At 37.0% G+C, this 12,157-nt stretch overlaps 1 protein-coding gene across 5 annotated transcripts in view; it reads right to left on the bottom strand.

Moving 5' to 3' along the window:
* myo16 (myosin XVI) overlaps positions 1 to 12,157 on the bottom strand; it is a 227,586-nt gene that overhangs the window by 47,856 nt on the left and 167,573 nt on the right. For all 5 annotated transcript variants that reach the window (XM_084421067.1, XM_084421065.1, XM_084421066.1 and 2 more), the window contains exons 26-27: positions 5,805 to 5,885; positions 1,911 to 2,116 (exon numbers count right to left, since the gene is read on the bottom strand). In XM_084421067.1, the coding sequence (XP_084277193.1) occupies positions 1,911 to 2,116; positions 5,805 to 5,885 (287 nt within the window). The remainder of the gene's footprint in view (positions 1 to 1,910; positions 2,117 to 5,804; positions 5,886 to 12,157) is intronic.

Genomic DNA, 12,157 nt, shown 5'->3' with positions numbered 1-12,157 from the left:
GAGAAAAGCTAAATGAGCCCGAGCCTGAGTCCGACCCGAGCCCGATCTGTAAAAAAAAAAAAAAAAAAAAAAAAAAAAGTTTTTTTTTTTTACCCGACTGCTCCCAATAAGTGACAAAATAACGCCAACATTTTCCTATTTACATGTTGTGATTTGTATAGTCACAGCGTGTACAAATAACATGGTCACATATTCTCAGAAGGCAAAGCACTGCTACTTTGGCGGAGTGATTTGCTTGCAGCACCTGAGAAGCCCCGTGGTGAGGAGCAGAGAATTCGCTCAGAATTGGAGTAAATCACTCCGCAGAAGTAGCAGTGCTTTGCCTTCTGAGAATATAGTTCCCAGTATGTATACGGTTAGAAGATGGTTGTGTCTCATGTGACCTTGTTATTCGTACACGCTGTGACTATACAAATCACAACATGTAAATAGGAAAATGTTGGCGTTATTTTGTCACTTATTAGGAGCAGTATGCTAGCTGGAGCCATTTACCTCCAGTCTTTGTGAACGCACTTGGTGAAGGGAGCAACGAAAGACAACATCACTTCCTCATTTTTCACCTGGGATGTTCCCATGACAAGACAACGCAGCACGACGTCCATCAGCTGAATAGCTGTTCTTACGACAGAAATGTCTTATTATTGCTGTTAACATAACTGTTGCAAATAAATATACATTTTATACAAAAAAAAGTTTAAAACTTGCCGTCTCATCTTTTGGACCCTGCATTACCTAACATTTCTTATTAAACTTATTTAAACATAACATGACACAATTTGTGTAACTAATCTTACAAATCTTACCCTTTTTCTTTTTCTCTCTATCTTTTTTTTTTTTTTTTAGCTCATTGAACATATTGTAGGCTATACAAAGTTATATGTCATAAACATGTCATCTCTGTATGTTTTGCAAAAAAAATTAAAATAAAGTAGACTTTGAGCTATAAGCACGTCCCAGCTGGGTTCGTCACTTATTGGGGGTCCCCTGGAAACATTTCCGTTGTGTTCTGTGCTATTTGCAGCGCATTTCTGTATTTGTTTGTGTTGTGAGTATTTGGAGCACACGTGTGTTGTGAAACTGATGAAGATGTTTTCTTAAATTGCAGGTGTTTTTCTATTTTGCATGTGTTTTCCTCAGTCGCAGTGCGTTGCGCTCTCTCGGCCACCGTACTTTAGCCCTATTTTTAATCATGGTATTCAGCTACAATGAAATGTTTTGCAGTAAGACTTAGAATAAATGTGAAAGATATCCAGTTTTTTTTTTTTTTACCTTATTGAAATCGAAATTAGGAATCGATAAGCAGAATCGGAATCAAAATTCAAACGATATCCAACCCTAGCAGAATTTTAAGACCACTCAGGTGGAAAGGTGGCAAAATTATCCATTTAAATGGGAGTACAAATATTTGATACATTTAAATCTAGCTACTGTTCATGCTATGCTAGTTTTACCATGGATAATAGCTTAGTCTACTGTTAAAAAGTTTGGGGTCAGCAAAGATTTCTTAGTATTTTTAAACAAAGTTTCTCATGTTCACCAATGATGCATTTATTTGATTAAAAATACAGTAAAATGGTAATATTGTGAAATATTACAATTTAAAATATGTTCCATTACTCCAGTCATCAGTGTCACATGTTCCTTCAGAAATCATTCTAATATGCTGATTTGTTGCTCAAGAAACATTATTATCAATGTTGAAAACAGTTGTGCCGCTTAATATTTCTGTGGAACGGTGGATTATTTAATTTTTCAGGATTCTTTGATGAATAGAAAGTCCAAAGAACATGAACAAGAACAAGAACAAGAACAAGTGCTTTTAAATGGGACACCTAGGCTATTTGTACCCTAGTCATGGAAAGTACCTTACAACTAACAACAGCGCCTAATTGAGGGGTTGAGGATCTCACCTGCTCAGGAAGCTGGTGAAAGACAGTCGCACCGGGTATCCATACCGGATCATGCGGACCATCTCCAGAACCCCCACATACTGGAGCTGTGAGGACACGTGGAAGCTGTCAAACACATCAGGCTTTCCGGCGTTGTTGGGCCTGACGCATTGGACAAAGTGGGGAGTGCATGCTTGCAGCTTACTGGTAATCTCACACAGAGAGTTCTGGAACGAGACAGAGCAGGAGAAGAACACAGGTGAAGCTGTTGTTTACATGACGTTACATTCAGACAGATCAGTTAGGCTCAATGACTCTGTTTGCTTCCATTTGTGTAGCAACATGAGTCGTGGTGTATCCTCCTCTCACCATCTGTCACCACTTACGAGGAGGCCCAAACCAGTTTTTTTTTTGTTTGTTTGCTTTTTTTTATTTTGCATTATCTGCACTAACTTTGGGAGAAAACCTGTAGAATGGATTTAAAGAAATACTTCAGTCAAAATTTTTTATTCTGTCATCATTTACTCGCCCAAATAAAAAAAATTTTTGTTGGTGAAACACAAAAGGAGAATAAATGATAAATGTACAGGCCACTCTTTTCCATATAATGAAAAGTAATGGGGACTGGAGCTGTCAAGCTCTGAAATGACAAAAAATAAAAAAATAAAAATAATTAACTGAACCATAAATGCTGTGCATGTGACTCACGACTTCAGGTGACTTGAAATATAGTGCATAGGTTGTATAGACATTTTGGGTGTTGCTTTTTTTGTCACTTTGGAACTTAAAAGTCCAGATTCTTGGAAAAGAGCGGCCAGTACACAGAATCAGTCAAATTTACGCATTTGGACGATGGTTTTATCTAAAGCGACATTGCCTTCAAGGTAAATATACTTCATCAGTTTACATTTAGTGGTTCAAACTCATAACCCTGGCTTTGCTAGCACCATGCTCTACTGTTTGAGCTGCAGGAATGCCACATTTGGAACCACAAGAGGGAGAGTTCATTTTCATTTTCAGGTGAAATATTTCCTTAACCAAGATGAGTTGATGCATACCTCTCTCGTCTCAGTGCTTGCACTCAATCGCTCTGGCGCGCGGCGACACTTTGATAGCACTTAGCTTAGCCCAGTTCATTCATTAGGATCCAGACAGAGATGAAGCTAGAAGCGACCAAACACCTCCACGTTTTCCCTATTTAAATACAGTTACACGAGTAGTTACACGACCAAGTATGGTGACACAAAATAAAACGTGGCGCTTTTCTAAGCGGGTAAAAGGATAACTATAATGTATGGCGGAATAGCACTGGGAGCACTTCGACTCGGCGCAGTAAAAAGTCACGTTGGTTCTAATGACAGAAGTGAGAGGGAGAGGATTTTTCAGGAGTGATGATATTACTGCGCCAAGTCGAAGTGCTCCCAAGTGCTATTCCGCCATACATTATAGTTAACCTTTTTACCGCGCGCCTGAGCGATTGAGTGCACGTACTGAGACGAGAGAGTTATGTATCAACTCGTCTTAGTTAAGGACATAACACAGTTTAATATGAAAAATCGGTGAAGTATCCCTTTAACGTCTCCGGCATGGGAGGTGAGCGCACTAGCATGGATGCTAAAGACCACAGCCTTTAGTGTCAGTCGCTAGTGCGCCTCTTGAGGCCAGGGGAGTGAGGTTTTACCTGCACAGCTCTTTACTTGCTAGCCTCTGTTACATATACTTTGGGTTTTTAATGGAGCTGAAAAAACTAGTTATATTGGTAGCGGAAAGTGCAATAAAATTTAGTACAAATATTTAATAAACTGTGATTGATGTGTAGAATGTGTAAATCTGCAGAAGTTTCTGCTGAGCTTTGCACATGAAGATTCGGTGTGGCCGTACTTTACTTACGAGGAACAAACCCAAAAAAGCTGGATCTAAATGATGATGTCATAGGCATATGAGCCTGTGCTGTGTCAGCACGGTCGGCAATGAGCCTGCTATCGCCATGTGACATTTCTACTGACGCCAGCCGACAGAAACAAGACGGGAAAGACGGCGCCGCAGGCCGTAACATACTGTACAATAAGCCATTCAAAGACAAATTAAAAAAAGCTGCCAATTACGACTGTTCCATCTTTCCGTGAGGGTGAACGCTAATGAAAAACACATTAGCTTAGATGTTATTTATTATTGTTGAAGGATTTCATGCTGCTTCTCCCGCACTTGTCTGGGAGCTATTTAGGCGTGGGTAAATACCGCATGTGTTTGTGCGAACGGTGTGCATCGAATGTTCTTCATGATGTAATCATCCCTGAACAGAGGGGACAGATTACACAGGAACACTGCGTGCTCTTCACATAAACCCCTGCATTACCCCTTATATCTCCTGGTGCAGAAACAGGGTATGAAATCAGGTCACGTAGTCTTAGCGAGTGTGAGCATGAACACATACCTGCATACCGTTGGCATGAGAATGAGGTCATGATTAAAGCGAGAACATGTTTGTATGTGAACAAGAATGTGACGTTATTTAAATAGGGAGGTGTGTTACGAACGGACACTTGCATTGGTAGAAAGGGGGAGGTGTGTGAGTTTACGTTGAAAACATCAGGAACAGGAATCAAATCAGGTTCATGATTCTCTGTGAATGTCCGTATTTTAATATCTTATTCCTTATGTCTTTTGTTTTAAGGTTTTAAAAACGAAAGGAATGTTTGGAAATATAATATATATATATATATATATATATATATATATATATATATATATATATATATATATATATATATATATATATATATATATATATATACAGTATATATATTTTTTTTTACTGGCACACTAAAGCAAAATATATAAATAATAGTGCTGGGCAACGATTAATCACATCCACAATAAAAGTTTGTGTTTACATAATATATGCGTGTGTACTTTGTATGATTATTTTGTACATATAAATACAAACACATGCATGTATACATTTATACATATACATATATATATATATACACACACACACACACACACAAACATTCCTTATTTTGTAATCCACTGAGATTTTTAAAACCTTAAAACAAAAGACATAAGGAATAAGATATTAAAATATGGACATTCACAGAGAATCATGAACATAATTTGATTCCTGTTCCTGATGTTTTCAACATAAACTCACACACCTCCCCCTTTCTACCAACCCAAGTGTCCCTTTGTAACACACCTCCCTATTTAAATAACGTCACATTCTTGTTCACAAACAGACATGTTCTCGCTAGAAATACTATATATTATGTAAACACAAACTTTTATTTTGGATGCGATTAATCGTGATTAATCGTTGCCCAGCACTAATAAATAACCATCTAAAGACCAATGTTTTGTGAAGCATCTAAAGCTTCTTGAATCTTAACAGTACAGCGGACATACAGTACACTACTGTTCAAAAGTTTGTTATATATAAATAGGATTATTTGTAAGTATTGAATTTTATGATACATTAAAATGACTGTTTCCATCTCTACATATGAGATCAGTGATGGTGTGTTGAAGACATCAGTGAGCTTTTCTCTCCCACAGTAACAGTGAGCCTGCTGTTCATTCATACAGAATCCAATACCATCTACAATCACCCACCCTAATCGCTAAAACATCAGCAGGCCACAAACCACACTGGGCCTATGAGACCGGCACGACACTGGAACACTTCTAGTGTTGTTCAAATCACAAACACATGGGCCTTTGAGATGTCTTTCCTGGCAGATCTATACTGTTTAGATGCAAGGCAACTTTTTGTGCTGTGAATCTGCAGGCTTTATTATGAGATCCAATGCTGTTGGAAAGAGGAATTTAAATCCATGGAGTGCGATGAACATCTGGATGGGCTGGGTTGGATCAGGTCAGGTTTGGGAGCTGGAAGTGGTTCTAATGTGGACTTACCCTGAGCTGCACTGCCAAAGTGACTGGACCACAGCGCTCCAGCCTCTGCAAGAAGGACGTCGCTCCCTTCTTCTTCAGGAGCTGCAGAGGCAAATACAAGTAAGACTTTTAGACCATCCATCCATCCAACTTTATTTACCACTAAATAAAATCCCTTTTTTTTTTCTTTTTTTTTTACTTAACACATTAAAAAAAAAGAAAAAAAGAAACATGTTATTTTTTAAGAAACATCTTTAATGGAACAGTTTATGACATGAACCTATGGAAGCTTGTTTATAAAATAAAAAAGGTAATTGCGACTTTTTATCTCACAATTGTGACTACAGAATTGCGTGATATAAAGTCGCAATTGTGTGTTATAAAGTCAGAATTATAAGATATATTCGTACTGTTTGGTACTGAAAAAAAATCTTTTTGCATGTTTGCATTAAATGTTTATATCTATTAAGTCAGAATTGCGAGATATAAACGTGCAATTCTGAGAAAAAAAAAAGTCCGTCTTTTTTTCCTTAGAATTGGACTTTATAACAGAAAAGATGTCAGCATTGCATGATATAAAGTCGCTATTGCGAGAAAAAAAAAGTCAGAATTGCGAGATATAAAGTTGCAATTGTGTGTAATGAAGTCCGAATTGCATGATAAAAAGTCGTAACTGCGAGAAAAAAAAAGTCAGAATTTAGTTTATATCTTGCAAGACTTGCAAGCAATTGAGGCTTTAAATCACGCAATTCGGACTTTATATCTCGAAATTATGACCGAGATGTAAACTCGCAATTGTGAGAAAATGTCGCAATTTTCTTTTAAAATGTTTTATTTTGTGGCGGAAACAAGCTTCCATATGAACCCTTATATGAAGTTTATGATCTTTTTTTTTGTTTTTTTATCTAAAAAAAGTTTGCATGTGTGTTTTTTCGTTGAGTACCATATTTGGATTTTTGAACCACTTTTATGGACCATATATGATATATGGAGCTCATAATGAAAAAAAAAAAAAAGTTTTATTCAGAAGCCCAAACTGAGCAAAAACATGATATTTATATGGTCAAAAAGTAGGATGAAATTCTGATAGCTTGCAAAGTAAATAAATAGCTATGTTTCCATACACCTATTTGTATGCACATTATGGGATATTGCATAAAAAAAAAAAAAAAAAACCTATGCGGTCAATTGAGGCGGATACATTTTCTATCCGATAAAAAGACAAACTACGATGGAAACACATTTACTGCATAAATCCCTCCATGCGCAACAAAAGACTTTGCCTCAACAGAGGATGTGATTGGATTAACCAGCAGACCAATTTCATTACACAGCATCTCGAAACTTAGTTTGATCATTTTGAAATGTCTGACCCGAAGTCTGTCATCAAAATGATTTGTTTAAATTCCCTTCCAGGACTGTCGCATATGATTGCATTCCCAAAAACCAAGAATCCGAACACAAGATAACATGACAGCGTTTAATCTGCGTGCTCTGAGACAAGTCTGATGTAGGAAAAAAGAGAAACAGTAGCATCCCCTATTGCAGCAACTTCCATTTCCATTAGATATGTTGTGCCAATATCCCAGGAAGTGAAGATTTTGTTCTCTTGAACACATGGGATGGAAACGCTGATTTATTCGCAAATGTTTTATGCAATATTAAGCATAAGTTCAATTTTCACCTTTGGATGGAAACATAACACTGAGATCTTCATAAAAGTACAGCAGACTACTTGCATAAAATGGATATAGATATATCAGCTGTCACTCTTTATCTCTCAGTAATGTCTTTAATAATTAATAATGCAAATTTTTATGACCAAAGTTCGGTAGTTCAATACTCACATTTTGACATTATTTTTTTCCCCTAAAAAAATGATGGATAACCAAGTAAAAATATATAAACACCTATACTTTTTTTGCTAAAATTCATAAACTATCAATCAGACAAAAGAAGGCATGTAGTAGATTGTGTACAACAGTTTTTTTTTTTTTTTTTTTTTAAGTGTTGATCATGCTGATAATTTAGAGGCCTTAGAAATATGCGTGTCAAATATGATACAGTAGGCTTAATAGGGTTAAAATCAGTTGGTGTTAAACGTACAGTATGTAACTTTTTTCGCCGCTAGGGAATTCATTTGCTAAGAATTATGGATCTTGTCGTCAACGTCAAGCCGACCGATCTAATAATGTTTATGGATGAGTGAATACATAGATGTTTTTATCATGACTGTGATATGAAGCAGGTCGGGATTGCTAAGAGACAGCTATCAGCTCCACACGCGACGCGAGTCCCGCGGATATAAAAGGAATATGGACATTTCATTCTACCGAACTACACGCAAGTGCAGAATTACAACTCACAGGTCAGTTTATTAGACAAATTAAACTTGTGAGGTAACGCAGCGCTGTTTCACTCGGTCTAACGTTACACTATCACACTAAACTGCATTTGAATGTGTTGAAATTTGTGTTAGTTTGTCTGTATGAGACTAGCAGTAAGCTAGATCAACATTAGAATAACATACAGATCATATTCTAACATTTTATCATTGTTGAACTATATAACATTGATTAGTTTTATGTAAATGTGCTCACCTGTTTAATAAAGTACATGTAGGAGCAGTCGAAGTCTCAGACGTGGAGCTCTCATTTATATACTGTCTATGGGAGCTCTAGGCATCTCGAAAACACCGCGCTGATATTGATTCTCGTTTTAGTTCTCCTTTTTTATCCAAAGTCTGCTTGCCATGGTCCATAATGTTTGAACGAAACAACAACAGTGTGCAAATAGACATTGCGAACTACACAGTTGTCCACATCAGTCGCCTTGGTTACTATCAGAGGGCTCTGGTTGCTATGGCAGTACGAGCGGAAACCAGGGACAACGCGGATATGACGACATTGACGGCGACAAAACGGAAATAAAGAAAAGGGACGTGTCTTCGAATTAAATTCGAAATTTCTCCTGGTTTGAAAGTTGTTGGAAACAGTCGGGATAATGCAAGTACACAACTAAAACAAATATATAACTTAGATATAGTGATTTTTGCCATTTTTAAAGCAAAAAAGTTACATATTGTGCCTTTAAGGTAGCACTAGTGGAAGAAAAAAGTAAATTCTTCTCAAGTTCACACAGATTTAGTTCATCACATTAACTAAGAACATCCACTAAACGTTTGACAAGAAAGAGTCCAGATATTTTGTCCTACTTTTCATTTCTTCCATTCATTTCATTCATTTTTTTTTTATGTTTTGCTTAAAGTGTGCTTGTACTATGTTTCTCTAAATTAAATGTCACTTTCATTGATATGTTGTTATTGCGATAACATTCATGCATTTTTAAGAATGACTTTAGTGTTAGCAAGGCCACTGTATATCAGGAGAGTAGAAAGAGGAAGGAGATGCGCTCTAGATGTGACTATTCATCTTCATGCCCTTTAAAGATGATGTTGGCATGGCAACCGAGTTGTAAGAGCTATGAATGAATCACGCAAGAGCAAACAAAACAAAAACACATACATAGTAAAATACACACAGTCTTCTGTATATTCACCCAGAGGGGAAATACTGACGACACTATTTCTGTTAAAGGCTGAGTGTGTCTATGCGTTCCCTTTGTCAATAAGTCATAATCCAAAGCAGCACTAGTTATCCTCATAATCCTGATACAGTAACTTACGTCCTGTACTTGAATCTCTACTTGGATCCGTCATATCATTTGTGGGAATGGTTCAAATGGTTTAATGGATCTGGGTCATTAATACTAAAGTACTAAAATCAGCTAATTTAATTTGAACTACAGGTGACTCAGAAACTGGAAAGTTACCGGCATCATAGTTCTGCTATATCATCATTGTGCCCTTTTAACCCTGAAGGGGGTCATTTCTGGGAAATAGCGCACTGTAAGACACTCTAGATTGCAGTCACGGTTGAATTATAGTTAACTTATGACTATGTGTCTGATTCTTTGTCTGTAGTGCATCTGAACATCATGATTCATGAAATACAGTGAGATTCATGCAGATTTTGTTCCAGATAAGTGGAGTAAGTGGATATACACACATATAAATCATTCTAATATGCTGATTTGCTGCTCAAGAAACATCTATTATGATTATCAGTGTTGAAAACAGTTGAGCTGCTTAATATTTTTGCGGAAAACAATACTTTTTTCCAGGATTCTTTGATGAATACAAAAGATCAAATGAACAATGTTTCAATCATGAAACCCCTCCAAATAGTTTAAGCATGTTTATGAATATGGCAATGTTAAAGGGGACTTATTATTCCCCTTTTTACAAGATGTAATACAAGTCTCAGTTGTTCCCAGAACGTGTCTTAAGTTTCAGCACAGAATACCCCACGGATCATTTATTATACAATGTTGTGAATGCCCATTTTTGAGTGGAAGGAAAAACAAGCTGTTTTCGTGGATGTATCTTTAAATGCAAATGAGCTGCTGCTTCCCACCCATAGACTGTAAGAAAATATGGACTGCCATCTTGGCCTTCACTCCCGGATAACTAAAAATGGGCAAAGAGGCGGGACGTGGGTGGAGCTGAGGTGCCTGGGTGCTGAAACCACGCCCACCTAGCTCAACATGATCGAGTTAGCTCAGGCTAAGGAGCTAATGCTATATGCTACTGGCAGTACCATTGCAAGTGCTGTGCCAAGTGTGCGACCGCACAGGACCTCACGCTACAGTGACAGCTGACTTGATGTTAAGCCAATAGTTAAAGTTCATGTTTTTGCCCTTAGAAATACTATAATAGCTAAAAGACATAGCTAAAAGTGAGACTTTGTGTGTCATGATGCTGTATTATTCTGCTAGTTAAAAATGTATTATGCAGTAACTAACAATATTGATCTGAGCGTGTGTGTGTGTCTGGGTGATTCATGTGCATGCATGTCAGTCAGCGCGGCAAGTTCATAGAGAGCTTTATTTCGTCCATTTTAAATTCAGATTTTGGCCGCCTCTCAAATGGGTCAAAACATAGATATTACATCAGAAGTTCAAGTAAAATGCGCTAGAAATCCGCGCTCATTCAAGGATGTGCATTTATTGCATGTACACATCCGAAGCTCGCGCACAGAAAGCTGGCGGTCAGACGGCGAGTCGCGTGAGTATTAAACTAAGTTCTCTTTCATGTGTTAATGTTGCTCTTAAACTGTCAAATATACACAAGGTTATGTCAAAAACACAAAACGTTCACATAAACGCAGTCAAGTAAAGAAATTGCATGTGTATATTAGATCTTTGTATTAAAGTGAAAGCAGTGTAATATACAGTACCTACTGCTATATATGTGTTAATATAAATCAAACAACAAAAGAAAAACAGAAAATCACTCACTGCTTTTGATCGAATAACTTTAGTAGCTTTAATAACAATACATTTCTTACTTGAATTCTGCTGTTAAATGCTCTGGCGAAGTGATAAACATGGCGGATTGTGTACTAATGCTAATAGAGCAGAGTCCGTCAGCAGTCGTGGGCGGGGCCTGTAGAATCTGCTTGTTCTGAGACACTGCTTATGATTTATGGGGATTAAAATAAGAGGAGTGGGTGGATTTTTACCATTATAGGGGGGATGTGAACACACATCGCCAACACACCTTTTTGTTCAAACACCATGTAAAATTTAGGTTCCCTTTAAATGTTGAGCAAGCAATCTCATTGGCTGCAGAATCGGCAGAGGCCAATCAGCGTGTGCCATGCGGTAATGATGTGATTGTTTGAAGATTGTATGTAAAGGACCTATCAGTCTGCGCTCTATAGAATTAAATGACATTTATATGAAACAGATTTACTTTTGCAACAGTATAAGTGTATTTACTGTAAATTGGATGAATTTAATGTGCCCTTGCTTAATAATAATAAAAATAAAATAAAAATCTTACTCTTACGGATTAGAAATGCCAAGTTCATGGCTTTAGTTCATATGCTGTAACGAACATACTGATCAAAACATACCTTAAAAGGCAATGCAAGTCACTTTGGCTAAAATAATATACCAAATGCATGAATGCAAATAATAAAAAGTAACCTAATAATACCAAGACAGAGCAATTTCGTGCCTGTTGGCTTGTTCTCCCAGTACTGATCTGCTGACATAAGACAAACATGTTGGGACAACTATCTGTTCTTTTCAGTACAGCTGGTGTCAGAATCAAAATATATATTTCCCAAGTGTCAATTAAAAGTGATATAATATTGCTTTAAAAACAAACTGTGCAGTGTAAAAAGGAACAGTTTGTTTTTCTTCAGTCAAACAGCTGTTCTGGTAGAAAAGGGCAGACACTGATGACACGGCTCAGTCATTTAGTCTCTCAGTAGGAAAGAAAATGATTATATTTCGCAGCAAACTGC

Source organism: Rutilus rutilus, assembly GCF_951802725.1.
Source record: "Rutilus rutilus genome assembly, chromosome: 10".
Classification (NCBI taxonomy): domain Eukaryota; kingdom Metazoa; phylum Chordata; class Actinopteri; order Cypriniformes; family Leuciscidae; genus Rutilus; species Rutilus rutilus.
Note: the sequence above shows the minus strand (reverse complement) of the source record. Positions and strands in the feature narration are given on the sequence as shown.